We start from the raw sequence: 25,564 nt of genomic DNA on the forward strand, positions 1-25,564 counted from the left end.
ATGAGCAAAATTCCGCCCAAGCTTTTGCCTTGAGATATAAAACATATTTGAGATATGAGCATACAAAGGTGTTATTTACGCAGCCATTATATTAGCGGACTATGTATGAAAACAGCACCGCTCGGTCTTTTTCGTCGGATTCGTTTTCCAGCTAAAAGTGAAAGTGAGGTAAAAAGAACCAAGCTGGAGGAGATACTAAAAAATGTAAACGAAGACAAAATTAGAATTAAGTTTAGTGTACGATAAAAAACTTTTCAGAATAATATCAACAATAATAATAACTTTTAAAGTTTCAATGTATATTTAGTAAGCTAAATTCATTTAAGTCATAATTAAGGTTTATATTATGTTGAGCGTCACAAAAGTGTAGCATATCAAAGGGTTGCTGTCAAGCCTCTCTCAAACCACCGTCGCGAAGGTAAGAACTCCATTAGTACTGTACATAATAATGTTTCATTTTATTGCCGTTCATTACTATTAGGCAGGTGCTTGTTATTTTGTGAGTCTAGTTAGTGAATTTAAACAATTAAAAACATGTTTTTCCGTCGTAATATTCTGTTTTTAGATGTTTTTTCAAAAGGTGGGAACGGATTAATTTGTATTTAGTTATTTTATATAGAAAATACTGCTTTGAGATACGAGAGAATTGACGTATAAGCTCGGTTCCGGAAAGTATTAACTTGTATGTTGAGGAATGACTAATTAAAAACTGTTTGATCAGTTAGCAGAGAATTAGATTAAACAAATAATCACCGGATTATTTTGCAAAAACTAGCTAAATTAAAATTTCTCAATTGGCTGATGCACCAACTTTGCTACATGCTGACTACAGGACCTATCCTGTTTATTACCTACAGGACTTATCTTGTTTATTAACTACAGGACCTATCTTGTTTATTACCTACAGGACCTATCTTGTTTATTACCTACAGGACCTATCTTGTTTACAGCCTACTAGCTACAGGACCTATCTTGTTTACAGCCTACTAGCTACAGGACCTATCTTGTTTACAGCCTACTAGCTACAGGACCTCTCTTTTCTACATCCTACTAGCTACAGGACCTATCCTTTTTACAACCTACCACCTACAGGACTGATCCTGTTCACTACCTACTAGCTACATGACCTATCCTGTTTATTACCTACTAGCTACAGGACCTATCTTGTTTACAGCCTACTAGCTACAGGACCACTCTTTTTTACAACCTACTAGCTACAGGACCTATCCTTTTTACAACCTACCAGCTACAGGACTGATCCTGTTCACTACCTACTAGCTACATGAGTTATCCTGTTTACTACCTACTAGCTACAGGACCTATCCTGTTTATTACCTACTAGCTATAAGACTAACCCTATTCACTAGCTACAATTCACTGGACCTTGTTTACTATTTACACAAGACTGATTCAGCTCACAACTCACCAGCTACCAAACAGACCCTATTATTAGAATCACTAAGTATCTATTACTATCATTGTCGTACAGTTATGCCTGTATTGTGTTTTCTATATTAAGCTATAAATATAGTAATGTATACGGTTGATCTTAACTATCACCTCTAGTAAAAGACAGTAGATTTTTATATGTTTAGCAGTTAATGGCAAAAATTAAAGTTGTTCATCAAAGGTTATGTAATTGTAGAAGATCATTTTAATGTTCTTAATTGAGCAATTCTTGCAACCTGTAAACAACACTCATTTTATTCTCACTTTTGAAGGACTTCGTATTCCAGTGTAGTAAGCTCATATCGTTTAGTTGCTTAGTGTCAGCGTGTCAATTTTGGCTGTTGAATGCCGTTGAATTGGGCATCTTCTACCATTGGAACCTTACAGTTGTATGGTTGCAACCGCAGTGTGTCTGTGTAAATATACCATAGACATTTTCAAAGTCCAGCAAGCTATTCACATTGTCAGGGACCTCTGAACAAGCCTACTTCTAATCAATTTTCAGAGCATACTCAATGAAAGGGTGCTGCCACAGATAGAGCAAAAAGTCCTTGGTGAAGCTGTCATCCAAAAGGTTTTCTATGTTACTGAGAAAATCAACAAGAAGAACAAGAAGATACCAGTCGCTGGATGTTTGTGCATAAATGGTGTGCTTGACAGAAGCAAGCAGTACAAACTTGTGAGAGGCTCTGAAGTTCTCCATGTTGACACACTTTACATGCTTAAACATTTTAAGAATGAGGTTGAAGAGATAAAGGACAACATGGAGTGTGGTTTGGCATTTAAGGATCACGGTGTAGATATATTAGAAGGTGATTCTATTTTATGCTACGAGGAGTATCAGGTCAAGCCCGAGATTACATGGAACCTTCCTTTTTAGGTTTACGCTAGAGGTTTGTATGATTAGATAGGGAGAGCAAGTTGTCTCATTTACTGTTGGCGTTTTGACGAATGTGCTTGTTTGCTTATTTATCTGACATTACCAAGCACTGTGTAAGCTATTGAAAGACATGGTAATTGCTAATCATAGACATGGTAATTGCTAATCATAGACATGAATAAGCCAGCAGTTTATCTCCAGACATCAGAACTATCCTTGTATGTTTGTATATCTCAAAATTTTTCACAAAGAATGAGAAATATAACCTCGGTATTGTATTTACAGTTGCCCTATGTACAATAGAATATAGGCTATGACATGACTGCATGAAAACATCTTTGGAATATATGTACAAGAACTCTACATATCCTAGTATAATAAAAAAGTTGAAATATATCATGAGATACTGACTAGAATTCAAGAATACAAGAGAATTCAAGAGCCTATCAAAAAAGAATCGGAGATTATATGCACATGTGTATATATGTATTCTTTAAATAACCACAAGTAAACCTATTTACAAATTAAACTTAATAAAATTAGTAACCATAGAGATCAGGTAACCACAACGAGCCGCTATTGTGTTATGAGAGACTTGTACAGGTCATTATCATCAAATGTATAACATGTATTCTTCCTACATCCATTAGTTGCTGCATAAATGACTTCAGTGGTAGAAAGCTTAGGTTGGCACCATGCGTCTAGTGTTAATATACATCATGCCATGTGTGCGCAGGTGCTTCTTTAGCTGCATTTCTGTTGTAAACTGACTCTTACAGATGGGACACTTGCCCTGTGTATCATGTAGTTGTCGCTCAAAGTCTGCCATATACTGACTTCTAGAATACTTGGAATAGTCTGACACCTTGTGCACAGCAAATAGATGCCGTCGCAAGGCCAACTGTACAGTGAAGCACATGCCACATTCCGCGCATTGATAGCTTTCAGTAGACACCTTGTGTTGCCGAATATGATCCTTGAAGTCAGCTCCTGAAAAGAAAAGTCAGTGCCTGAAATGACATTTGCTCGGGCATAAGGACACTATGTTTCCATGATGAAGATTTGGAGTTGTGCAGACGTTAATTACTGTACGAAATGTCTCAATGTTCATTTGCATCATGCAGATTAAACGAGGCGCTCGGTTAAAAAAGATGATTTCTAAGTCAGAGGTCAAAGTGGCGCATTCGAAACTGCTCAAATCGAAATAAGGACTTGAGAGTAAAAAATGTTAAAAATGGAATAGCTTGTGCAGGATTTTCTCGCACATCATTTGCAAGTGCCATTTCCGATTTTCAGGAGCAGGAAACAATCGATAAAAATTTGCGACTAACAAAACTCGTTCAACTTGCGGATTTTTGCTGTTTCCATTTTCAGATGACGAAAAACTTGCGAATTAACAACGTCATGGAAATAGTGACTACACCTCATGAATTACTATAACATCTGGTAACAGACAGAATTTCTAAAATGAGTATAACTACTACAAAACATGGCAACAAACAAACATTGCTACTACTAGCACGCTACTGCAGGCACGCACTGATTCAAAGGAAAGAGTGTGGCTCTTGAACTGCGAGTATTTGTTAAGGCGTCTCAATTATTGATACGCACTGCCCTCTTTTACACAGCACTTGATAAACAAGTTTTCACACAAAGAAATGGCAACAGTTCCCCCTTAATCTTCTTAATGCCAGGTGTGGAAAGGATGCTTGCGCAGGTGCTTGTGAAGAACACAGGTGCTTGTGAGGAACGTTAACAGCAGGGAGTTGAGAACAGGCATGCATTACCAAGGTAACCAACTAAGTACTATTATATGCAGGACGCGTAGGTAGGGTATTGTAGAGCTGAATTTTAGTGTTTCGGACACTGGTCAGACAAGCTTTCATAAATGTCAAAGGTCAAATGAAATGATTAGAAATGAATAGCAGACTAGCATTCTGCAACACCCACACCACACTCTGACTGGCATTCAGCAACACCCACACCACACTCCAACTAGCATTCAGCAACACCCACACCACACTCCGACTGGCATTCAGCAACACCCACACCACACTCCGACTGGCATTCAGCAACACCCACACCACACTCCGACTGGCATTCAGCAACACCCACACCACACTCCGACTGGCATTCAGCAACACCCACACCACACTCTGACTGGCCCATGTCCAGAAATAGCTGAGAGTTCACCATCAGCTTTTAACATTTCATTCAACAAACCTAGAAAGACCTACTTTCATAAGCTGATCGCTTAAATTTCCTACTTCTGAATCACTCAATATCAAGTTATGTGACTAATCATTATCTGAAAGCTTCGGCCAAGTCATTTTTGTAAATAGCCTACTACATATTTTCAAACTAACATTTCTATGTTATTTGGCTAGCAACGGACACACTTATTATCTGATGATTGACATTGACAAGTCCTGACACTGATAACAGGGCAAGACGCTGGTAACAAGTCCTGACAGTGGTAACAAGCCATGACACTGGTAACAAACCCTGACAGCGGTAACAAGCCCTGACACCGGTAACAAGCCTTGACACTGGTAACAAGCCTTGACACCGGCAACAAGCCCTGACACCGGTAACAAGTCCCAACACCGGTAACAAGACCCGACACCGCTAACAAGACCCAACACCGCTTACAAGTCCTGACACTGGAAACAACCCCTGACACTGATAACAAGTCCTGACACTGGTGACAAGCCCTGACACTTTTAACAAGCCCTGACACTGGTAACAAGCCTTGACACTGGTAACAAGTTCTGACACTGGTGACAAGCTCTCACATTTTTAACAACCCCTGACACTGGTAACAAGCCCTGAAACTGGTAACTAGTCCCGACATTGGTAACAAGTCCTGACACTGGTAACAAGCCCCCACACTGGTAACAAGCCCCCATACTGGTAACAAGTCCTGACACTTTTAACAAGCCCTGACACTGGTAACAAGCCCTGAAACTGGTAACAAGTCCCGACATTGGTAACAAGTCCTGACACTGGTAACAAGCCCCCACACTGGTAATAAGCCCCCACACTGGCAACAAGTCCTGACACTTTTAACAAGCCCTGACACTGGTAACAAGTCCTGACACAGGAAACAAGCCCTGACACCGGAAACAAGTCCTGACACTGGTAACAAGTCCAGACACTGGTAACAAGCCCCCACACTAGTAACAAGTCCTGACACTTTTAACAAGCCCTGACACTGGTAACAAGCCCTGAGACTGGTAACAAGCGCTGACATTGGTAACAAGCCCTGACACTGGTAACAAGCCCTGAGACTGGTAACAAGCCCTGAAACTGGTAACAAGCCCTGACACTGGTAACAAGTCCTGACACTGGTAACAAGCCCTGACACTGGTAACAAGTCCTGAAACTGGTAACAAGTCTTGACACTGGTAACAAGCCCTGTCACTGGAAACAAGCCCTGACACTGGTAACAAGCCCTGACACTGGTAACAAGTCCTGACACTGGTAACAAGACCTGTCACTGGTGACAAGCACTGACACTGGTAACAAGACCTGTCACTGGAAACAAGCCCTGAAACTAGTAACAAGTCCAGACACCGGTAACAAGCCCCCACACTGGTGACAAGCACTGACACTGATAACAAGCCCCGACACTGGAAACAAGTCCTGACACCGGAAACATGTCCTTACACAGGAAGCAAGCCCTGACACTGGTAGCAAGTCTGAACACTGGTAACAAGTTCAGATACTGATGACAAGCCCTGACACTGGTACCACGTCCTGACACTAATCACAACTCCTCACACTCACAGCATATTTTGAGACTCATGGAGTGTTCTGCCACTCAAGTCAAGCCCTGTCACTCCATTTAAGTAGTGAAACTGTCACACATGAGTGACAACACGTAGTAAAACTACCTCCTAACACTCACTGGTAATGCGTGCTAACATGAATGTAAAGTCATGAACTTTCTACAGATATGCCACAGACTCATTGTGACAATACTGCTACAGAGATGTAAGCAATTACCGGATGTGCTTGTATAGTCACAGCGACAGCATTGATATGGTTGACTCTCCTCATTCCATAGTCTCATCTTTTTAATAGATGATTCCTCGGCTGATGGTTCTCCATTGTCTATAGGTGCCTCTGGTGGTGTTTGAGATATCTGAGAAATTTCCAAAGCAGACATTCACATATCTAGATTCACATATCTAGCTATAACAATTAGCGCTTGTAACATTAGTACAAGTTTGCTCACAATCAATGCTCAGTTTTATGAAACTATCACAAGAGCCTGGCTTCTAGAACAATTCTGTTTTCACGGTTTAAAAAGTAAGCTGTGCTGCTAAACATAAAACAGTTATGGTGTTGCTATGGCGATGCTGCTTTCCTGAATGGATAAACCAAAGGAGATGTGACAACTATAACAATCTCCCACTGAAAGCATTCTTGCTGTCATTCTGTCCTAACAATGCTTCTAAAATTCCAAAAACCGCGAGCAACTGAGTAGCACTTGGAAGCCATTAGTTCATTCATGTGACAGCATTCTGGTCTTTTAATGTGTACTGACAGTTGTCTAGTTTGGGCCACTTGAAAATGTTGATGACTACAGGTGTTTATTGCCATTTAACACCCTCAACAAGTTTCCACATCATCAACTAGTTTTCCATCTTCCATGAGGGCGTCTAACATAATAACAAAGTGCCAAACTAACATTGGTTTCTACGTAGACCAGCGCAACTAACGGCTGTACGCTTTTCTCAAAGCTGGAGAAGGTGGGCGTGACTTGATTTCCATATAAGGTATGCTATTCCTAATAAGGAACAATGAAGCGAGTAATGACAGGCTGTTGATAGGGTAATAATGATCAACAACTAGAAGCAAGTGTTGCTGGTAGGATAAATGATTAGCGGGCATACCTGAATCTTATGTATGTCAGTCATATGTTTGTCCAAAGCAGATTGCCTGTAGAAGTTTGATGTGTTACCCCTGTCCCTACACACCCAGCACTCATAGATAAGGCCTCTTCCTTCGTGTCTCGCTGTCACATGATCTGCACATAGACACCCATCTCTTATTCTGTTATACATTGAGCATAGCCTAAGCTCAAAAGCAGTAAGTTACTCAAAGATGACTACACGACCATTACTAAGATGGTTGGATACACCCAGACTGGGGTAGGAAAAACTCCACTCATTAGATATGCAGCCTAGTATAAAATCAATACCAGTGGATGGGAAGAGAAATGGAGGCTAGGGTGAGCCATTGGGATTGGCTCCTATCCAGTCTTCGCCCGGCGTAGACAGCCATGATTCAATAACAAGCCATCCAGCGAGGGAATACACAAAGAATTGATTGTGTAACCACCGCATCATGAGAATGCTAGTAGTGATGCATTAATTACTAGGTAGACTAGCCTTCGTGGAGACAAACAACTCAAGAGATGTGAGAAATTGGTCCCATCGGAGTGACCGCACAAAGCATGACCTCCTTGAACAATGATATGTGGATGCGAGTGGCTACAGGAATAAATACAAAGACCACTTCATTTACACCACTAACTGTACTAGGACAATACATCAGTCAGTGTTGTATGATAAAGTAAAGACCCCTGATTTATACCTCAACCTGATCTGAGACAGTATGCGTTGTATCCCTCATATAGGCCTGATTATTCACACCACAAGCTGTCCTGAAGCAATAGGCAGAGCTGTCACCCTCTATTATAGACCTCCTTATTCGCACCATATTGTACTGAGATACTGCCCAGGGGTTGTACCTCCACATAGACCTCATTTACACTATATTGCACTGAGATACTGCCCAAGAGCTGTACCCCCCCCCCCATATTGACCTCGCTATTCGCACCATATTGTACTGAGATACTGCCCAGGGGTTGTACCTCCACATAGACCTTATTTACACTATATTGCACTGAGATACTGCCCAAGAGCTGTACCCCCATATTGACCTCGCTATTCGCACCATATTGTACTGAGATACTGCCCAGGGCTGTCACCCCTATATACCTTATTCACACCATATTGCACTGAGATACTGCCCAAGGGTTGTACCTCCACATAGACCTTATTCACACCATATTGCACTGAGATACTGTCCAGGGCTGTCACTCCCTATAGACCTTATTCGCACCAGGGTCACATCGTTTCACCAGAGACTAGTGAGACAACAGACCAACCATTTACTCACACAGATGGTCATGCCCACATCAACATCTACAGAAGCAGGCAACCTACAAAGCTCTACGTCTAATAGATAGACAAGCAGCACACCACAATTTATATACAGGATACAGACAAATATAGGTTAACTCTTACTTTCAGAGAGCAATAAATATACCCTACAACCTGCAATCAATCTCCATTCTATAGTGCCACTCTACTAGGATACATAGTGAACTTGTAAGTCAAGCGATACAGATAAGCTGCTTACAAAAATTTTCATCTTCTTTTCATCTTCAGCTCCGAACAGAATAGATTACAATCAAAATAGATTGCAAAGCAACACAACAGCAGTTACTCAAAAGAAACAAAGACTAATCTGGCCATCCAGACTAAACTAGGAAACAATTGCAGTATATCTTGAGGCTGAAACTAGATATAACAGACAGACAGAATCGGCTAAGGACAGACACCAATAATGAAGGAAACAATCATTACATTTACCTCTAAGTTTACTGTAGCTGTTGTACTCTGCAGTGCACATATGACAGTTAAAAGATGGCACGTGTGCAAGGTATGGTATATCCATCGTGGGTCCAGGACAATCCTTGTCAGTACTGCCATTGACAGCGCCACCGTCTTCCACAGCAGCGGTGCTAGACGAATGGTCACTGACTACTGAGCTGCTAGAACTCAGCTTGGGCTGCCTCTCAGGTATAGACAGCGGAGTCCTGATCTTTTTTGCATCATCCTGTAATTTTGGCAACTGTAGGCTAGATGAATGGTAGTGAGTATGGAAATGAATGAAGACATAAAAAAGCTTTCTATAGAAACCAGCTTTGCTATATTGTTGCCTTTGGCAGTTGACCTAACAGTAGAAGTATGAAAACCATCAAGTGATAATAGTAATAGAGTACAGCCAAGGCTGTATGCAAGCACTGGTGAAGGGTGTCAACAGAGTAGCCAATACATAGCTGACTGGTATAGTCTGTCACGCCTCATAACAGACCCAACTTTGATCAGTCGAGGTTTAGTGTGCTGTACGATTCCTACATGTACCCGAGATAGGTGCCTAAATAAAATATCTAAATATATATATTATTGAATGGATAAATACATGATACGCATTCGTTCACACCTGTGAATATATAAGAACTTTGGGGTTAATCTCCATAAACCATTTTTAATAACTAAAAACTGACAAACGAATCCAACAAGACATCTTTAGTGTACACCGAATGCATTCGTTTTATGGCAAAAGTTCGGCTATTGAAGGTCGCAAGCATTAACCAGTTATTAATACCTCAAGCAATCGCTTCTAACGTTGCATCGACAGGCATATGATTACCCATAACCAACGAATTCGACCGAGCAAGATAATCCCGCACTGTTGTGTAGACCAATGATAGCAAAAGCTATCAAACACTTCTACAATTTTGAAACACACTATTGCACACTTACAACATGTAGAGCATCCGAATACAACACATGTACTCTATCGCATGTTTCCTACATAAAGACAATCAAAATGTACCCTTACTCCTTAACATTTCAACTGCATCCAGCTCAAGCAATTAGTATTTAAACTCCTTATGAGCAACATACAGTCATTACCTTTTTTCTTTTAGAGCAAACCGTGAAAAGAGCAAATGTTACCCTCATCGTTAACCGTTCAGGTCTGATTATAACAAAGTAAATCAACGACTTACATATCGCTGATCCTTGAGAAGCAATAATGAACAGACGTTATCATGGATGTCACAACCTTCACTCCACTGAGCCAATTTATATTGGTTAATCTGGTTGTCAGCAACCCTGTAGCTACTAGTACATATACTGTAAAACCTCTATTTGAACGTCACCTCTATTTAAAGCACATAAATTACATAGTTTTTTTTATCATATATTTCAATACATCAGAGTCTCGGCTTTCAAATGAGCCATTGTTTGACATGGTTAGACAGACATTGGTTGGTGTTTATAGGATTCCCCCAGAGCTCTACCGCAGAAATGTTCAATGGTATAGGCTCAAAAATGAGGACATCACAATTTTCATTTTCGGTGTTGTGTGCTCTTACTGCTTATTTTGTTGCTTACCGCTTATATTTATCAACTACGATAATGAGGCTAGTGGCAGGCAAAGGTAGGAAAACTCCAGAGAACCAATGAAGATGACAAAGGAATCAGTGTCATTAGCTCTCCATGTACAGATTATATTTATGATAAATAACTTAAATTCCAAGCACCATACTATGTTTTCGCGATGATATTATGCACTAGCCCTCTTTTTTTATTGTGATGTTGAGGGGCATGACTGAGACTAATTAATTTCAAGACTTGCGTGATCTCGCGAAAGTGCGATTGATATATAGTCCTAGGGCCACGCAACTGCAGGTCACAATTTAATCGACAGTATATTTATTGAAGCATAATTAATTAACCCAGAACATGTGTTTGTATTGGTCGGGCGTTAGCACAATCCCCGGGCATTGTCATCTAGAATCCTAGCTAATTATTAGGGCTCTCTGGGTTTAACAGCAACGATTGTCACAGAAAAGTGCAGCCTCAATGGCAGCGAAAGGGATTAACTACCTAAGGCTAAATAATAATTATGACATCACATTGTGGGAACCGCAACCAAGTGTTTTTTATTGCAGGACATACTTTTGACACCCTGTTTTTCATAGTTCTATTATTCTTTGTGTATTGAATATAGGCTCATTCGAAAGCCAAGACTCTGATGTATTGAACTACATAATACGAAAAAATTATATAATTTATGTACTTTAAGCGCCACTATGGGAGAAGGGTTGAAAAATAGAGCACCATCCTTTAATTGAGCGCCAGTTCTATTTAAATGCCACTTCTATTTTACCACTATTTGACATTCGTAATCGTCACAAGCCCATAATAGCAAGTGATCAGTAGAATAGTGCCCACAAACATGTGCTAATAATAACTCAATTACATCAATAAAAATTAATTCGTTCATTGTTTCTGTTAGTATATTGAAGTACGTTTTCCCACTCCAAGTACAGTCAAACATGGATAACTCGCCCTCGGATAGCTCGAACACATGGTTAACTCGAACGGTTTTGTTTGGTCCGTTCCCACACAATGATAAATTGCTTCAGATTACTCGACCTCAACTTCGTTAACTCGAACAGTTTTTTGCCCAATGGCTACCGAGACGGTTGTTATCGCTTCAGAATATCACTTTATTACAAGCCATAGAGATAAACCTCAACTTTTAGTAGTTCGTAGGCGTCGTTATTACCATCATCTGCAAAATATTTTCGTCCACGACTTTCCTAAAGGTTTGATGAAATTTGATTTTTACCAAACATCCGCCTTGCGATGGTCCTACAAAGGCTAAGAAAAGCGAGGTAACCTTCGCATAAACTTCAAGAAAAATCGACAAAATTTATCTTGGTTAAAACGGGGTTACAGAGCTCAAAAGAAAAAGATGTCTTTTCTTCGGAGCATTTCAACAACGATCAAGTTTTGCCAATTTTAATCTGAAAACATCCTGGCAGTCACATCACATTAAACAGCAAACAAATCTCAAGTGATAGAAAAATCTCTATACTTTCTGATAAAAACTTTTAAACTTTACATTAAAAGCATTTAATTTGAAACAAGCCATTCATGCTTTTGATTTATATTATAGTTTGTATATGTACATGTATTTACTAATAAATACATGGACTTATGATAGTGCTCTGATAACTTGAACGCTCTGCTAACTCGAACACTTTCACTCGATCCCGTGAAGTTTGAGTTATCCATGTTTGACTGTATTCAGGTTATATCATTGAAAACTTTGATTGCACTACCATAAAAATAATTAGTAACTGTATTAGGCTAATAGTAGTTCCTTGTTCAACGCGGTCTTGATACTTTGACGTATTGGAAAAACGTTTCAGCAATTCCGATGCTTTGGACGACTTGTGATAAGCACGCATCCGGCTAAAAGTTTATCATTATTTGCGCGAAGTTTTTCAGATATCAACGCGTAAAGGTTTTGCTATACTAAAAAATGATTTGGATGCTAATATTGATTAGTTTAGCAGTGCAGAGAAAGAGTTCAGGTGAGCAGACGCTGTGGAAGGTATTGAACAGCTAGAAGATGATGAAATGGTTTCATACAAAAGCAAAAATCAAACGCAACCTGCCGAGCAAACAAAACAAATATTTGTTGTTTAAAAACAGGTGAATTTTGTTTCTGCATGTATGATAATTATGGTTTGTTTAGGTCACTTGTTCTCGAAGATATATTTGTAGCATTTGATAGAAAATTACTATTATAAAACTTATAAGTTTGCAGATTTGTAGCATATTATTTGATAGCATGCCTGCAGTAATCTGAACTCAGCTTACAATGGATCCACGCTCGTAACTCCTGTTCTATTGCACATAACAAGTCAGTTTTGGCTGCAAAATGCAGCAAACATACCGATGAGTGCAACCTTGTTAAATATAGTTATAAAAGGAAAATATGCCTTCAAATTTGAAATGAAATAAAAAAACTTCAAAGCTCCAACAAATTGCAATGCAGACCATAAGATCATCGGAAGTTAATTGAAAGCAATAGATATAAACTGGAAGAGACACGTATCAGCTTCCTCGTGCATATTTATTTAGAGTTCTACGACAAGTTGGAAGTTAGCAAATTTATTGCATCCAAATAGGTTAATGTCACACCGCTCGAAGGAGAGTGCAAGATATGGGCGACATTTGATTCACCCGCAAAAGGGTTGAAATTATCTTCTCAACTTTCTGAAGAGGTGTTTGAAAAATACAACGCCACCCTTTAATTGAACGTCACCTCTAATAAACCGCCACTCTAAGGGAAGGTTTGAGAAATAGAGCATCATGGCATTCAAATAAATGTTTTACGGTATATAGCATATTTATTATTGTAACCAGATATTAAGAGATGATGAGCTGAGCACATTGAAATGGTACCTTGAAAGGGCAGACCTCCAAGTGAAAATCCAAGTTCTGGCGAGAATCAACTTCAACTCCGCAGTATCGACACATAAAGAAGACTCTTTTTTTTCCGTGAGACTTTTGCAGATGATCCAGCAGCCTGAAGACACACGAGGAACTCTATGAACCTCATTAGTACAACCTTCACACTGTTGACAGTAATGTTAACAGTGCCATGGTATATAACACTGTCTACAGTATCATAGTATATAACACCGACTACAGTACCATGGTATATAACACCGACTACAGTACCATAGTATATAACACTGTCTACAGTACCGTAGTATATAACACCGACTACAGTACCATGGTATATAACACTGACTACAGTACCATAGTATATAACACTGACTACAGTACCATGGTATATAACACTGACTACAGTACCATAGTATATAACACTGACTATAGCACCATAGTATATAACACTGACTACAGTACCTCGGTATATAACACTGTCTACAGTACCTCGGTATATAACACTGTCTACAGTACCATGGTATATAACACTGTCTACAGTACCACGGTATACAACACTGACTACAGTAACATGGTATATATAACTGACTACAGTACCACTGTATATAACACTGTCTACAGTAACATGACATGCATTTCTGACTACAGGAATAAACATACTAGCTACATCCCCTGTTACAGGCCTTGTATATAGTACACACAGCCAAGAAATAGCTAACAATCTAAGTCAACACAATGCTATTCGTATTGAGCAAACTTTGAACGGCGACAAGTAGATACATTCTAAGCTATATTCAAACCTGTGAATAACTAGGAGACTTGGTTTAAATTAGTGGTCATAAGTGCCTTATACTAGTACTATTGATCTATGCGATGCCATCTCAAAGTTGAATTGATGTAAAAGATGGCCACCGAAGACAAAGATCTAACTACACTTTCTTTTTAATGCATTTGATCTAATGTGAAATTTGACTAATTCTGTGCCTCTGTGGGGCGACTGGTTTTGCTTACATTTGGTCTTGTAGTTATCCTTACCCTTGTTTCGTACGAGATCTATGTACGCAGAGGTAGCATGCATATATTTTTGATCTCTTCGGTACCCATACAAGCTCGGGGTGTGCCTCTGAGCGATGCTGAGTTAGCTCCGACCAGCTTCGAAATACAGTCTGCTGCGGACAGTTGTTGCACATGTGTACTACGGTGCAACCAGCCCCGGGGCAGCTCTGTAACACCGACATGATTAGCTAACTGGCCAATAGGGTGTAGCAGGTCTAATGAGATTTTTACGTAACATAAAGTTTCACATTTGAGAATGTAAACAATCAAAAAACCAGCCTAGTCAGCTGTAATGTGGCCACCATTCTGTAAAACTTTGTAGAAATTTGTCTTTACGCAAACAACAATGCTAGAAGAAAAACCTGAGTACCAAATTAATTTCCTTTGCAGTCCAAAACATTTACTAAAATTAAAATGAATAACAAATAATTTAATAAGATAATTCAATTGAGTTGACTTGTGGAATTGACTTGATATGACTTGTAGAACTTGTCAGTTAACATAATTGAATGTTCTGGGGGTTCACTATGATATTGTCACAGAAAAGCTATAATGTGTATGTAAAGTTTGAAAAGTAAACTCTGAGACAAAACCTAAAAACCTATTAAATACAGTCATACCTCAGCATACGAGTGACCCAAATTACAAGATATTTGAGACACGAGATAAATTCCGAGCAAATTTGTGCATTGAGATACGAGCATACGAGACGGTTCTTGATCGGCAGCTAAGTGGCCGAGTATGTGAGAGCCTACTTACAAGAACAGTATCACCTGGTCTTTCTTATCAGATCAGTTTAAAAAGTTTCAAAAAGGTCAGCTAAAAGAGAAGGTAAAAGCGAGGCAAAAAGAGTCAAGCCGAAAGATGATACTAAAAAAATAAGAACATGATTAGAATTGAGATTAAAACATATTTTTAAGTCGGTGTTTAGTAAGCTAAATTCATTTAAGTTAAATTTAAAGGTTATGTTACGTAGCATCAAAGTCTAGTGTACCGAACATGTTGCCATCAAGTCTCTCACACACTCTATTATCCATCTCAAAGGTAAAAACTCTGTAGTGTAAGTTACATAAGAATGTTACATTTTATTACAGATCATAACCACTAACTAGATATTTGTTACTTTGTGAGTGCAGGTGGTTAATGGGAACGATTAAAAACACGTTTTTCAGCTAGAATATCTTGGTTTTAGGTGGTTTGTTCAGAAGGTAGGAACGGATTAATTTGTATTTAGCTGTTTTGAATATTAAAAATTGATTTGAATACTAGAGAATTAGCACATGAACATAGTCCCCGGAAGCTCGTATGTCGAGGTATGACTGTACAAACAAACACATAAATAATTCTACAGAGGGGAGTCATAAAATGCTATGACTTTATGCAGTCACCAATCTAAAGGGACATCAACAAATATGGCGCACGATGTAGTCATATTACTGCTTAGGGATGGGAACACGCGTTTACGACTAGAGGAGGCTTACCTCGTGTTTGCTGTGAGCTGCGACAGACTTAAATGCCTTTGGACAGCCGTTACACTTGTAGTAGCTCCGTTCTCTCTCAAACCTCAAGTGGGACGGCAGCACTTTAAGGTGCACTAGCTGTTCATCTGCTGTCGAAAATGTGTCTGCACAGCCTGGACACATGTACTCGGACAGCTGTAACAGGTAAAAAACCTGATAACCTACAGAAAACCTACATAATAACAAACGGTATATTGGTCTATATCTGAATGACTTTGCTTAGTTGTAAGTGAGATTAATAGCTAATATAGGTTTTGGTGAATGAGCAGACTATTGCCTGAGAATTCTTTTACTAATCAAGTGCTAGTAGAGCCGAACTAACCAGGCAGGAACCATAATGAATGAATGAAAATACCGACAATCATCAAGCTTGCGCCATAGCCTAATCATGCCTTACCATGGTAAAGAGCAACACAATTATTTCATAGTATTAGAAAAAGTGAGTGAGAATCAACAGATTTTAAAAAAGAACTTGTTGAGACTTGTCAATCACCCTGGAAAAAGGTTTGATCACGCTACTACAATTCCATCATTTGGCAGCTAGCAGATCTGGACTCTACATCAGACATCTAAGCAACACCGAGTCATTGAACTCTATACAGTAACTCAATATTACCTCTCTAGTCAGATCTGTTTACTGACTCATCTAAAATAATTGAGTTTTAATGGTTGAATTAAAATGAGGAGCTATTTAACAAATACAACGTGTCAGTTAATGCTCTAAAAGGGTGCCTACACAGCTGAACCACTGTTTTGGTTGGAAAAAGCGCGAAAAAACTTGCAACAGAATTGCTTCAGTCACGCTCAATTTGGTTCGTGGCAGATGAAGCCGAATCTCATGTTCGCATGAACAACATATTATCGGCAAATGTAATATACCGTTGCACTTATTATTATTAGCGAATGCAACATTTGCATTTTTTCATAAACGATTGATTCGCTTGTCAATATGACAGAAAAGGAAATAGCGAGAAAACAGTCTTATATTCTCAGTTAGGTTGACTCAAGGTGGGCCTTCTAACACACTTCAGTAGCTTTGGTGGAGCTATGCACATTTCAGCGATTTCAAGTAGGGTGCCGTGTGGTCTACCCTGAATAAGTTGCAAACTGAGGCATACCGCCCGGCAGAAGAATGCTGGGATAAACAATAGTATGCTAATGAAGTACAAGATTCAAACAGTGAAGTTACGAGTTATGAAAATAGAATGACAAGTTTGTAGTTCGCGATGAAATGGCATATATGGCGAAGACGTGGTACATATGGCGATGACGTGGTATATATGGCGATGAAGTGGTATATATGGCGATGACGTGGTATATATGGCGATGAAGTGGTATATATGGCGATGACGTGGTATATATGGCGATGAAGTGGTATATATGGTGATGATATGGTATATATGACGATGAAGTGGCATATATGGCGATGATGCGTTGTGTATATATGGCGATGAAGTGCCATATATGGCGATGAAGTGCCATATATGGCGATGAAGTGCCATATATGGCGATGAAGTGCCATATATGGCGATGACGTGGTATATATGGCGATGATGTGGTATATCTGGCGATGATAAGGTATATATGGCTATGAAGTGGCATATATGGCAATGATGTGTAGAGGTGGAACGAGACACGAGACGTCTCGAGTATCGACCTGTCTCGTCTCGTATCGGTCTCGTCTCGAGTTAACTATTGCCAAACTCGAGACAGGAAATAGAACTAAAGCGCCTGCGCACGGTCGTTAAAACATGGCTTCTTGCGGTAGCAACAACTCCATATATTGTAACGGATTGCGGGCAGCTGCCTTTAAAGTTCTACCCGGTCCGTTACTACCTGTTGCTATTGATTATGTTGGCCACTGAGTCTAATCATGTAGTCCGGACAACGGCCCTGTTATATTTTAGTTCGGTTCTGTGTTCTTAAAACAGATACCGGGTCGTATCTAATTTCTCTTCGGATAATCCAATTTAATAAATTGGATAACTTTTGCGGGTAAAATGTCTGTATTTTATCGTATCGTGTCTAAACACCAACTGACCTTCATAAAATTCGGGCCTCTTTTACGTATATACTACCAATCGCGGGTAAAACTTACCCGGACACGGAGAAACGAACGAAAGGTCGTGTCGACCATAGTCCGTGTTCGGTTAACAATGACGTTTTGTCAACTCAATATAAGAATATACATGTATACAGTAATTAATATAATTTCATGAGTACAATTTAAATATAATTCACATACTACAGTTAACACATAAACAAAACTTAACATTAATGAAACGATAAGAATGAAAGTGTTATCGTGTGTTCTTTTTGTTGCGGTATTTCTTTGTAGAGCGACGGCTATCGGTTTCATTACACATTACATTAAAAAGTAAGAACTATTCAATAGATGGTAAAAATATACATGTACAAAAGCAATATGTTTATAATAATTATGATCAATCAAGCTCAAAATTCTTAGAATATATAACTTCGGTATTTTAGAGCTGTTTGTGTCACTTTTGTTTACAAAAACTACATGCATATCACTATAATAATTAAAATGTTGTATTTAAATCGTTTACACCAGTTGAAAATTCAATTTAAAAATAGATTTATTAATTTATATATACCGAGCAGCTAGTACTTGTGTAGTGAAATCATCACCAAATGCTCATTATTTTACTGTCTCGTGTCTCGAGTCTCGACTTTTCACAAGACAGTGTCTCGAGTCTCGTCTCGAACTTAAAAAACCTGTCTCGTTCCACCTCTAATGATGTGGTGTATATATGGCGATGAAGTGGCATATATGGCGATGAAGTGGTATATATGGCGATGATGTGGTATATATGGCGACGATATGGTATATATGGCGATGATGTGTTGTGTATATATGGCGATGAAGTGGCATATATGGCGATGATGTGGTATATATGGCGATGATGTGGTATATCTGGCGATGATATGGTATATATGGTGATGATATGGTATATATGGCGATTATGTGGGATATATGGCGATGATATGGTATATATGGCTATGAAGTGGCATATATGGCAATGATGTGGTGTATATATGGCGATGAAGTGGCATATATGGCGATGAAGTGGTATATATGGCGATGATGTGGTATATATGGCGACGATATGGTATATATGGCGGTGATATGGTATATATGGCGATTATGTGGTAAATATGGCGATGCTATGGTATATATGGCGATGATATGGTATATATGGCGATTATGTGGTATATATGGCAATGATATGGTGTATATGGCGATGATATGCTATATATGGCGATTATGTGGTATATATGGCAATGATATGGTGTATATGGCGATTATGTAAGATGATACCACCACAACATTCACTAGGCTTGCGCAAAGCAAAGATTATATACATGGCAGTGTGTAACAATTTCATAACAGTTACACACCGCAATTATAAGTTCTTACAAATACAAGACACCAAATACTTTGAAATAATTTTTCCCTGGTTTTTGAGCGTGTATAACAAAAAAATGTGAGCTAACAGATAATTAAACAATAGTTGAAGTATAAGTGATAATATATAGATCTTAGGCTATTTTGCAGAAAAAACGATGAGTACTGGAAACAACGTCTTCATTGTTTATATGATTACATGTCTTGCTTTTGATCTGTCAAGTTGTTAAGTATCATATCAATGTGACCCCATAGAGCCAAGACTTCAAAGAGCCAATGATATTCTGTTGATCAACCCACTTCTTCAACTCTTGTCAGTTGAAGAACCAGTAGTACGTCGATGAACCATTTTTCAATGAACTAGCCAATAACAAGTATGAACGAACGCGATATTCAACACAACATCACTTCATGGAACACTAGTAGTTGCATTCAGCTGTGAAAACCTGGTCATCTCTGTGTGTTTACAGTAAACCCCCCCCCCCCCCCCCCCCCCCCGTATATCAGGTTAACTTGTTTTGTCAAAACTTGTCAGATCCTTGTGTGAATATTTTTGCAAAAAGACATACACGGTATTCAGTCAATTTGCTACACAGCTAAAATACATATACTAATCCCTTAATGAATACTACAGGTTATTACAGATAGCATTAAAAATGGGTTATAAAAAATTATGCAAAAATATTTGAAAAAAAACTTTGACTATGGTAAGATAAAAGTACTTTAAAAATAAATTTTTTGTTCTCATTTTTGCATTTTATTTTCTGCAAGCTTTTTTTTACCTTCACTTACAAAACTGCATGTTTCTTAAAAGTAAGTTTTAAATTAAAAATTACTATAGAGTTACTATAAAAATTACTAAAACTCAATACTGCGTATAGAGTTTTGTTAGAATTTTACATAACTTATTGGAAAATTGTGAGTTAAGGAAATGGCAAGTAGAGGTCTGACTGTATTTGCGTCAGCTTAATTTCTTCAGAAAATTTACAAACGATAAATTAAAATCAAATCATAAAGCAGAACTAACAGAGAATGAAAGATTAGCGCAAATATATGTAAAGAACACAAAGAAACTTACGACGCTGTAGTGAAGGCAGTGCAGACGAATGTGCTTGAGGAAGACATTTTTCCTATACATCCTCTCTCCGCAGTCTGGGCAGACGAAAGGCTCCATAAGACCGTGTATTCTCATATGCGCCTTGCGGGCACAAGGAGTCACCAACTCAACCTTACAAGGTATACAGATCTCGGGCTTAAAGTCATCCGCAGAAGGCACAGAAAAATGTGTTTGTAGCGTCCAGGCGGACTCAAAGGTCCGTGAACATTCCGTGCACGCGATAGAGTTGTCTTGTTCATCAGAGCTTACACCATTGCATATGATGGGTGTGTGTATTATTATCTCCTGAAAAAAACGCATAGGATAAGATAATTGGATAAGAAACAATGGCAAAGACTAAAAGGTCTCAAAGAAGCAATTGTTTTAGGTGGTAAAACTTGAGACCCAGTCATTTATTTTCTTTCGTTTTTGTATTTGGCAACTACAATTTTGACTGATTCATTGGATTTAATGTTTATTGTATATCTTTCCTGTATGTAACCTATAATATGCATAAAGAGATTATGTTATAGACAGTCATTGTGACCAGCTCCTAATATGGGTGTTAGTTTTTGTTCAGCAGAAAAGCAAAAAGCTAGATTTAATAGTTTATATAACATTTCCAATTTAAATCAGTATTAATTTCTACCTTAAACATAACAAGAAATTCAGGAAAGCTGCACATTTATCGCCTTACATCTTCAGAGGTAGCACCTGCCGTCTGCTCGGAATCTTTAGTCTCTTTGAGATCATCTCGTCCATCAAGGACCGTCACCTCTTGTTCTGCTCTTCCACCAACGCTGCCTTTCTCCGCTGCTTCAACCTCGTCTATCACCATCCCATCTTCCATCTCACCATCGTCCATCTTGTCAAAAGGCGATGCAATATCTGCCGGATCAGCGCCCATACCGGCGACCGTATTAGCTTCCAGCGTTTTGACTTGAGCTCGAGGCAAGGCTTGCAAGCTAACGAAAGCGGAAGCGATTTGAAGGGAGCGATGTCTGTCCATGCCGTGCTCTCCGTGGAGATGTTCATACATTCGACACTTGTTGTTAAAGGCGCACTTGCTGAGGCACTGCGGACAATCAAGAGTCAGCTGATAGCTCTGCCTGTTCATATGATCGTCGAGAGCAAACTGTGATGGAAACGCATCGCCGCAGCCAAGGCAGATATAGTCTCTGTTTGTCTCACACGCTGGAGCAAACCTAAGGAAGAAAAACTACATCAATGCCAACAGTGAAAAGGTTTGTATAAACGTTACACAACTTGGCTTGTTTACACTCAGCCAGAGAAGTTTCTTAAGTATCAGAATGATAAAACTTTTGTTTGCTGAGGTTATTGTAAAAGATGAAACTACATGTACTACCGAGGGCTATCTTTTCTACACTGAGCAATAAAAAGAATACTATAATGTCAAAACATTTAAAGAGCTACCTAAAACATATCACATTCATTCACTGGGTTTCCATGCTTTGAATGGATTCAGAGTTGACTTCTGCTGACATTGTCGATTTTTTTCAAGACAAAACTAGCTATGTATTCCTCAACAGAGAACTTGTTAAAGGAGACTCGCTTTGGGGTCACAGTCACTTTTCAATTCCTGCTTCATACACTCGTTGCACTAATTCAGCCAGAATACCTGATCAGAATTTGCTTTATTATTAATAATACTAATATCCCTTCATATTACTGTATTATTACAAAACAACAGAATTTACTACTCGCTATACAGTTATTACTTCAAAGGTCACATGAACGATAATCACTTTTAGTAAAAAAAATCTTTTCTATGCTAGAAAGGTTTGGCGCCAGTGCAGTGGGAATCTGTACAATCAGTCGGTTCAGTTATTTAATGAACACGGTAATAAATAATCTCATCCTTCTCGTATGAGCAACCCATCGTTGGTAATAGTAGTTATAATAAACTCGCGTGGTAATGTGATGAAACGCACTGAATTTTTTCTGGCCTCTACAGGGTTGAGCTTACCTGGGTATTATCGATTCAAATCCATCCGCAGTGAGCATTTCTGCGACGTCAACTAGTAGCCTCACTGCGAATGCCTTCGCACAAATTTTGCAAAGTGAAATGGCTTCGAATTCGTTTGAACTTGACCATTTCTATGATTCGAAGTGGAAGAAACTCTATTCGAAGCATGGAAACCCAGTAATTGAAGTATCCTTGACTAGTTGGCTTCTACTCACCGACTACTGATAGATCGATATCGATATAATTATTTGTTTAATTAACGTCACAAATTTTGTCTATAATAAACAAGCTACTAAATAATAGTATTCCATATCGCAAGCCATTTACAGAGAGCTAACAGTCAAAAGACATATCAATAGAGCTACTATATACAGGTAAAATTCAATTCAGTATCCAATGAGTGGTTATGCATTATTAGTAATTGTGTTACCTACTTTTTCATTGATTCATGTGACAGCAGCACCTTTTCAGCTTCCACTATATGTTCTGGCTTGGGTATATTTTCTATTTCTTCTTGCATTTTTTTCTTGTCTATGGTAACTATGTCCTTGTAAGCAGGAGGTCCTAAGAAAAATGCAAGCATATTCTATGGTATAGGCAGTTAGTATACAACACCACAAATCAGATAGATTCCAAAGCTATCTTCACAACCCCTTCCCAGAAGTACTTACCAGCTTTAGGTTTGGGTTTTATGTTCACCATCCCTGTTATTTTCCCAAAAGATGGTTTGGTGGCACGATGGTGATCTCGCTCTGCCAACTGCTTTGCAACAGTTATTGGCCTCACAGCTGTCTTGGGTGAGGTGAAGGTTACATGTAGGTTTGAAGAGCCATCATCTTTGCCTCTTTTTTCAAAAACTGCTTGTTTAAAAGCGCGGTTGAAAGGTGCCGCTTTTCTATTTGGGACCTTTGGAGATATAGATCGCTGAGCTTGGGTCGATGGCAGAAGATGATGATGACCATTGGAAAAACTGTTGTTGTTCACTTTGGCTGGTTCATCAGCATGATCTCCGGATGCATTGACAGATTCTTGAGAGAGAGGTTCCATACCAACCTGAGATATAAGCATATCTCAGTAACAAACAGCAGAAAAGGTCGACATTTTTCAACCAAAAAGGTAAGGTTATCCACAAAAATCATACACAGTAAACAAAAACAAAACACTAGCCTATGTCTCCAATACATCTAAGTAAATTATTGCATTCACATCTTTCTAAAAGAGAACTAGGATGTGCGGACTAGGATGTGTGATGACTAGGACTCTTCTATTTAATGATAAGCTCTATGCTTTTATGTTAATCTCTTTAACAAACTATATATCTGCATAATTCTTCCAGCAGTGATACACATGATGAAAAGCTTAAGGAGATGCCCACACTCCACACGATATGCATTTTTGAATAGAGTTCATATGGAACAACACAAAAGTCAAGGATTGCTAACATGGTTGGCTCAACCCTTCACGAATTCTTACACTAAATTGGATGTGTAAGCTACAAATTCTGTTAAACGAAGATAGTGCTTGGCAAAATTCTGCAGCTGGGCTCGCATTCAATTTACACCACAACCTTTGCAATTATAAGTTCTTACAAATACAAGACACCAAATACTTTGAAATAATTTTCCACAAATATTGAGCGTGTATAAGAGAAGGGGTTACAGATATGTGGTGGTTTTATGACTGAAATTGGTGTAAGACCGTAAAAAAGTGCAAACTCTTAACCCTAAATGAACGTGTAACAGGATGATTGAATAAACCTAGCAACTGTTACAGGTTATTGATGGAAAATCAATAGCCTGTAATCAATAATATGGAAATTCTCATGACAACATGGCGTGCACAAGTCTGAACAAATAGTATTTATGATACTTGTAAGTATGCAAGTAAATAAATCATGTTTCTCCTCGAACTGTTCTGTAATATAATCGTAAAACAGTGTCCGCTTCCACAAACTTGAAATTGAAAGCAATAAGCAATGAATACCTAATTGTTATTAGGAAAAATGCACATTTCGACGAGTATTGTTTAAGAAGCATACATTGTTAAAATAACCAGGTTTCCAAAAAAGCCTCTGAAGAAAATCATTTGCGTAACCAAATTATATTTGTTGTTTTGATGCTTTGTCACAATGCCTTCCAGAAATAGACCTAGCCATTTATTATTTTAACACAAAATAAACAAATAATACATATCATCGAATATGGGTGTTTGAAAATATGAAAATATATTTATGTTGAAACAAGCATAATTATAGTGAATTAATTTAAGCTAATTTTGAAGTTTAATGTTCCGTTCCAGCAGCATTCTAAATGTTCAACTTATTGCCTAATGTTTTAGATCTTAACAGTAGAAATGTGGCTTAAATGCTAGATGATTATCTTAGAACTATGGCACGATATTATAGTTAAAAATAATTGTTCAAGTGTCGATGTTGATTCTAGCCACTCCATATTTAAATAGCTTATGTTCTAGACAAGAATTTTTGTTCAATATAGGCTTGTCAGACATAAAAAAGCTACCAAGTTAGCATTTAAGAGAGATGTTGTGTCAATGGTTAAATCACACACTTTTTAAACAAGATATGATAAGCTGTGATGATAGAATAGTAAGCTTGTCATCAGTGCTATACAGTCAGAATAAGCTAAGAAAGAGAAAAAAACCTGTTTAAGAAAGGTAAAAATTACTTGAAAATAGTTTCAATAAAAAGTACAAAAAAATCTACATAAACTGCTATTAACAAACCATCTGTCGGTAGCTACACCCGGCTTAAACATGATGTTACAGTATGCAGTTAACAAAAACTCAAATGTTACAATGATAAGGTTGACTGCATAAAAGAAATATATATTAAGTAGCAAACTTTCAAAACACGTATTATGCTCATTTGTGAGCAGCATGTGTAATTGGCATATATAGTGAAATCACGTACATTCCAACCGAGCGTCCTCGGCAATGACGACCACTCTGAGACTCGAGCAAAAATGAAATGCCAACGACAGGTGGACATA

The 25,564-nt window shown here is 38.4% G+C and overlaps 2 protein-coding genes across 4 annotated transcripts in view; one reads left to right on the forward strand and one right to left on the reverse strand.

Moving 5' to 3' along the window:
- LOC137389831 (translation initiation factor IF-2, mitochondrial-like) overlaps nt 1-2,607 on the forward strand; it is a 24,340-nt gene extending 21,733 nt beyond the window's left edge. For both annotated transcript variants that reach the window (XM_068075961.1, XM_068075962.1), the window contains exon 13: nt 1,955-2,607. In XM_068075961.1, coding sequence (XP_067932062.1) covers nt 1,955-2,329 — 375 coding nt within the window. In that variant the 3' untranslated portion in view covers nt 2,330-2,607. The remainder of the gene's footprint in view (nt 1-1,954) is intronic.
- Nucleotides 2,583-25,524, reverse strand: LOC137389830 (zinc finger protein 532-like). 2 transcript variants are annotated; one of them, XM_068075960.1, is made up of 12 exons: nt 25,486-25,524; nt 23,228-23,609; nt 22,991-23,120; nt 21,267-21,774; nt 20,552-20,875; nt 16,005-16,178; nt 14,503-14,690; nt 13,462-13,585; nt 8,998-9,244; nt 7,231-7,364; nt 6,358-6,476; nt 2,583-3,267 (listed from the first exon to the last, which is right to left on the reverse strand). In XM_068075960.1, exons 2-12 carry the CDS (start codon nt 23,601-23,603, stop codon nt 3,012-3,014), a joined length of 2,580 nt encoding a protein of 859 aa, XP_067932061.1. In that variant the 5' UTR covers nt 23,604-23,609; nt 25,486-25,524; the 3' UTR covers nt 2,583-3,011. The 2 variants fall into 2 exon arrangements, with proteins under 2 accessions (XP_067932061.1, XP_067932060.1); XM_068075959.1 differs by having other exon boundaries at nt 2,583-3,319; nt 6,338-6,476.
- Between the last annotated feature and the right edge of the window lie 40 nt (nt 25,525-25,564).

Source organism: Watersipora subatra, chromosome 3 (assembly GCF_963576615.1).
Source record: "Watersipora subatra chromosome 3, tzWatSuba1.1, whole genome shotgun sequence".
NCBI classification, from domain to species: Eukaryota; Metazoa; Bryozoa; class Gymnolaemata; order Cheilostomatida; family Watersiporidae; genus Watersipora; species Watersipora subatra.

Coding starts and splice junctions, on each gene's coding strand:
- LOC137389830 (XM_068075959.1), bottom strand. CDS start 23,603: ATGGAACCTCTCTCTCAAGAATCTGTCAATGCATCCGGAGATCATGCT. Junction 21,775..22,990: donor TCACATGAATCAATGAAAAA/GTAGGTAACACA, acceptor TTTCTTCCTTAG/GTTTGCTCCAGCGTGTGAGA. Junction 7,365..8,997: donor CAGCTACAGTAAACTTAGAG/GTAAATGTAATG, acceptor GTCTATGTGCAG/ATCATGTGACAGCGAGACAC.